Source organism: Gobio gobio (assembly GCF_949357685.1).
Source record: "Gobio gobio genome assembly, chromosome: 25".
Taxonomy (NCBI): Eukaryota; Metazoa; Chordata; class Actinopteri; order Cypriniformes; family Gobionidae; genus Gobio; species Gobio gobio.
In genome coordinates this window covers 16,083,015-16,088,052 of record NC_137121.1, presented here as the reverse complement: position 1 = coordinate 16,088,052, position 5,038 = coordinate 16,083,015, and the positions used below count along the sequence as shown (strand labels likewise).

General features: G+C 39.0%; 1 protein-coding gene across 1 annotated transcript in view; it reads right to left on the bottom strand.

Annotated features, from left to right (window-relative positions):
- The window catches only part of mpped2 (metallophosphoesterase domain containing 2b), a 20,571-nt gene extending 15,911 nt beyond the window's left edge, over positions 1 to 4,660 (bottom strand). The window contains exons 1-3 of the mRNA XM_079809379.1: positions 4,346 to 4,660; positions 2,270 to 2,482; positions 272 to 453 (exon numbers count right to left, since the gene is read on the bottom strand). Of these exons, the coding sequence (XP_079665505.1) occupies positions 272 to 453; positions 2,270 to 2,397 (310 nt within the window). The 5' untranslated portion in view covers positions 2,398 to 2,482; positions 4,346 to 4,660. The remainder of the gene's footprint in view (positions 1 to 271; positions 454 to 2,269; positions 2,483 to 4,345) is intronic.
- Positions 4,661 to 5,038: the final 378 nt, after the last annotated feature.

Genomic DNA, 5,038 nt, shown 5'->3' with positions numbered 1-5,038 from the left:
ATATACATCATTGATATGCATCAATCTTAAAATAGGGCACTGCAGAGATTTGCGATTGCTAAATGGAAAACTCCTTTGCAGTTAAAACAAACCCTAAACAGCACAGCTTTTCAGTTCATAAATGAACCACTTTTGTTTTCAATTCTTCCATTTTTGGTAGAAGTGACTTAAACAGTATCATTAATATTGACCTTTTGTTTCAGAGTTTGTGTTGTGACAGTAGGGGAAGCTCTTGTCAGCAAAGGCGACAGGACTGGTTTTGCTCACTTACCTAACCAGTCATTAAACTTCTTCACTTCAGACGGCAGGCCGAGCTCAGTAAAGTCGCCCGTGTGAAGCAACACGTCACCAAAAGGCATCTGGATTCCATCTGTCCTCGAGTGTGTGTCTGAGACGCAGACGAAGCGCGTATGACCCACGGGCTTCGGCGCATCGTAGGGAAGTGGCTCTACCCTGTGGAAATTAAGAGTGTGTTTGTTTCTGAAGGAATATTTGTTTGTTATATGTACAGATTACATTTATTAGCGAATTAAGAAAAAATACCAAAGAATGTCCATTCAATGTAAGTCAATGGGGTCCAAAACATCTTTGGTTGAATGGGGAAAGTCGAACAGGTTTGCAAATAAATGTAAGTGAACTGAAAGTGTAAGTGAAGATCCCCTTTTTGAGCTCTTTATATATTATATCATAGTCTAACTGTTTTCCCAGCACTATTGCCATATATTGCGCTTATAAATTGCTTTGTACTGCACATCTGTACAAAGTACATCGCATTGGGTTACATAATAGAATTTAACGACAAGTAGACGTTTCTTCCACACTTAAGCTAAAAGCAATTCAATGGCACATGCATCCTGGTCGATCCCTTTTGCTTGTGCTGATGTGCCTTAATTGCATTGTACCATTAAAGCAGCAAAGGCTCGGCTAATCAGGCTGCTCCGTTCTTTAGTATCTGCACCAGGTCTCATTATGCCATCATCAGCATCAGTCAATAATCAGGTTTCTTTAGAGGTGAGCTCTGACCCTGAGGTCAAAGAGCTATTGTTAAAGAGCTAATCAACTCAACTAACCTTTGACCTTCTTCTGGTTAATAACAGTCTTACACTGTTTTAGCCTTAACATCTTTATTACGATTACAAGAAATTTAGGCGCAACTGCTTTAATGCTGGGAAAAATTTACATGTATTGGTTTGATATATACATAACTAGGGCTGGGTTTCGATTCAAATTTCAAGAATCGATTCGATTCCGATTCTCAAGATCTTGAATCGATTATCATTATTCGATTCGATTCGATCCGATCTGATCCGATCTTCGAGCTTTAGATAAGTGTTTTTTAAGAAAGCATTTTTTTCCAGCTGTTACCTGAATTACAGGACTGTAGTTATGCAACATATTGGTACTATTATTATAGACATTCAACTGCAAATTAATGGAGTATTGATGGTTGCAAAGAACAATCCCCCTTCTAGAGTGTTGATACAACTGCTTTCACAAACTTGCACTGGTGTAGACGACAGAGGACGCAGATATCAGCAGCAGTAGACCAATTATTTAGACGCGAACCTGATGTATTATTAAAAATGACATTAAGAATTGACATTAAGATCGCAAAGGTAAAGGAGGCGCTAAGCGTCACCGTAAAGTTTTGCGCGATAACATCCAGGGAATCACCAAACCCGCCATCCGTACCATACGGCTTCGGAGGATAAACGCCTGAAATCAAGAGAAACCACAATCTGCCAGATCGCAGCTTTTAGCGTTTCTGGAGTTTTCAAAGATACCATGTTCGTTGTTTTAATGTCCTTCCACCTCGCGCGAATGTGTGAATTAATTGACGCGGCAAATTAAAATTCACGGGGAAAATGTAGGCCTATTATTAAATCGATCCTCTGACTTACGGATCGATCTTTAGAAATTAATATGAAAATCGATTCAGAATTGGTGAATTGGTTTCAACACAGCCCTATACATAACCTAAAATGTTTATGTGTCTATGGTTCTTGCGTTCAGTCTAAAAGAACAAAAAACGAAGAATTTCATTAATTTAAAATCTCATTAAAATGCCTAATCTGCAACAAATATTAAGTTAAAAAGGTCACTTTAATTCATTACAACAGAAGTGAAGCCGCAGGAGCCTCTGATCACCTGGCAGCGTGAGATGAGACAAAAGCGGCCAGATGTCCTCTCTGTCAGCATTCTGTTCTCTCTTCAATCAATCAATTAAATCAATGTTTCAGTTACAGGAACACTGTACACAGACACTCACATGTGGACGTGAGGGGGCTGGAAGCGGCTCTGGTTGATATTGTAGTGGGTGAAGGCCTGGGTCGGGTTGGAGCTGTACTCATCCACGGAGATGGTGACCTTCCCCTGGGAGGATATTCTGCGAGCCATGGCACCTCTGGTTGGGGCATGAGCAGGTCACAGTGGTACAGTGCAGATCCGGTGAGCAAGCATCCTTTAGTCCCAAGGCTTGGATCTGAGTCACCACATACACCAAGATGCAAAAGGTTAATGATGCAAATACAAACAGAATTAAAAAAGAAGTTACTGAGGCAGTATAAACAATATATTCAGTAATCTGATCTCAAGGCAAGTTTAATCTATTAATTTTTGGTAGAAATTGTCTTATATATGCTGCTACTGATCTATTCTATATTATATTGAAAAAATATTATACAAAAAAACATAAAAGTGAGAGTTCAGCGATACATTTTCGGAGCACCAAAGTGGACATACGGAAAAGATGAGATGGCTGGAGAAATAAAATTTGCACAAGAAATTTGCATTTGTGAAAGAAAGAAAAACCTTTGCGTTGCACCAAGAAACTTTGGTGCTTGACATAAAATTAGCTGGTAGAAAAAATCAAAGTTTCAAGAGGGAACGCAATACTTTGCGTAAAACACTAAAGTTTTGCAAGCAAACACAAGAACATTGACATATCATTTTTCCCCATCACCATATCCCTTTAGAGGTGTACATTTTCACAAGGGAAGTATTATATCAGTTTATGTAAATCTAATTTGTTTATATATATATTAAGTTTGCCTAATTAAGTTCTTTTCATATCAACACAAGCGAAAATTTAACTGAAGTATTCATTTTATGGCGAGCATATAACCTTGGCCATCTATCAAAGGTTTTATGCTCACCATAAAATTGATAGTGTAGTAAAAATCGAGAAGATCAGGAGTCCCAAAAATTACTTGGAAGAATAAAGAACCGGTAAGAAACGAAGAGCTGAATATCAGACAACTTAAAATAGAACAAAATGTGTTACATTGTGCTAAATGTGATATGAAGCAACATGAATTTTTATATAAGAAACATATATATAATAAAATGTGTTGCACTTAGCGTTGCGTCCTAACCATCCTGTCAGGGTGTATTTTGTTATAATGACAATTTAACTGTATATTATCCCTTACATAACTTATTCTTCATAATTTTCCCCCTGGCTGAGAACCTCAGCTCTGCTTCCTGTTGTTCTTTCAACATGATTTTCAAACTGTCAAATGCACCTTTCCCACAATGCTGCCAACAAAGACAAAAGCTCAATTCATTGTTTAAAAATTAATCTATGAATGTCTATTTATCGTTCTTAATTCGTGTTAATACGTTTTGCAGATAATTAAAAACACCCAAGACAGCTTTAAGGAAAAAATCTCCCTCATTGTTACCTGCATCCATTTATTTTGTTCAGCAGCACCGCCTCACAAACAAACGCGCGCACACACACACACAGTCTCTGGCTAACCTTTTGCCATAAACTTGAACTTTACTCACCCTCCCTGGACGACTTCAGACCGGTCACATTAATAACACTTATGACCAACAGCTCGAGGTGAGCTGGCAGCCTCTGACTCCATAATTATCTGTCAACAAAAGCCAAGCTTCTGAACTGGCGTCAGACTGCACGAGGAAAGTCTATATTTCATTGTACTGGTGGTAATGCAAAATCTGTTCTTCTTACTATAAGGCAGCAAAATCAAAACCGTTCATTCATATAGCATAAATAACGTATAATTTGTGCACAAAGCAAGGCACGAGTAATCCTAAGCACATAATAATCAATAAATATACCGCTTTCCACATAATTCCTTTATTCAGATACCGAGCTATGAAGGTGAAAGAAACTTGACGGCGCGAAAATGTTACAATGTATCGCTACGAAAATGTTATAATGTGTCCCCTGCGCTGGTGTAAAAATGTTATAATGTATCCGAGGCAATTCTAACCGATTTCCCTCGAACATGACAACCAGCCACCTCTAACCCATTACCGCTTTGTGCCTCGCTATTTTTTCCCCTAGCGCTCTTCTTCAAAAGCGACTTGTGTGTACCTTCTCTTTTGGCCCAAAAGCGCTCGGGGGTTGTCCGCTGATGTGTCAAAGACGACGGTCATCGGATATTTCTGAAGCCGAGAGGGGTTGAGGTCGCGGCGGCCAGGGCAGAACCTTCGACCCCCGGGGTCTCTCTCCACTAGCACTCTCACTGAAATGCGACAGACGAGGAAGGAGGGAGACAGAAGAGAGAGAACAGCCTCGATGTAGGAAGAGGGGGAGCCCGAGAGAGGAGTGCAATGAGCGGTAGCTGCCACTGGGGTCAGAGAGCACAGCAGTGGAGTCGAGGGGTAAAAACAAGGACAGCCATTGGGTAGCACCTTTCACCGGAAGCGCACGCGATAGGTCAGACAGCCAATGAATTTGACAGTGCTATTTGCATATATTTTATAATAAAGATAGACTGTCATTAAGGTAAAATCTTTATATTTTTATAAGCAAGAGCTGGTCCATATATCAGTTTGGCTTTATGGTCTAGCACAAAGGTTTTCAAATAGGCCAACATATATAATAATTTATGATAAAAAAAAAGTTCCAATTTGTAGAACATTTTTTGCAATTAGCATTGTTCCAAAACAAATAATAGTGCCTTACAATTCCCTATGTTAAACATATGTATTATTTTAACACATTAAAGGGATAGTTCACCCAAAAATGTAAAAAAAGACTTCCATAGTATTTTTTCCTACAATG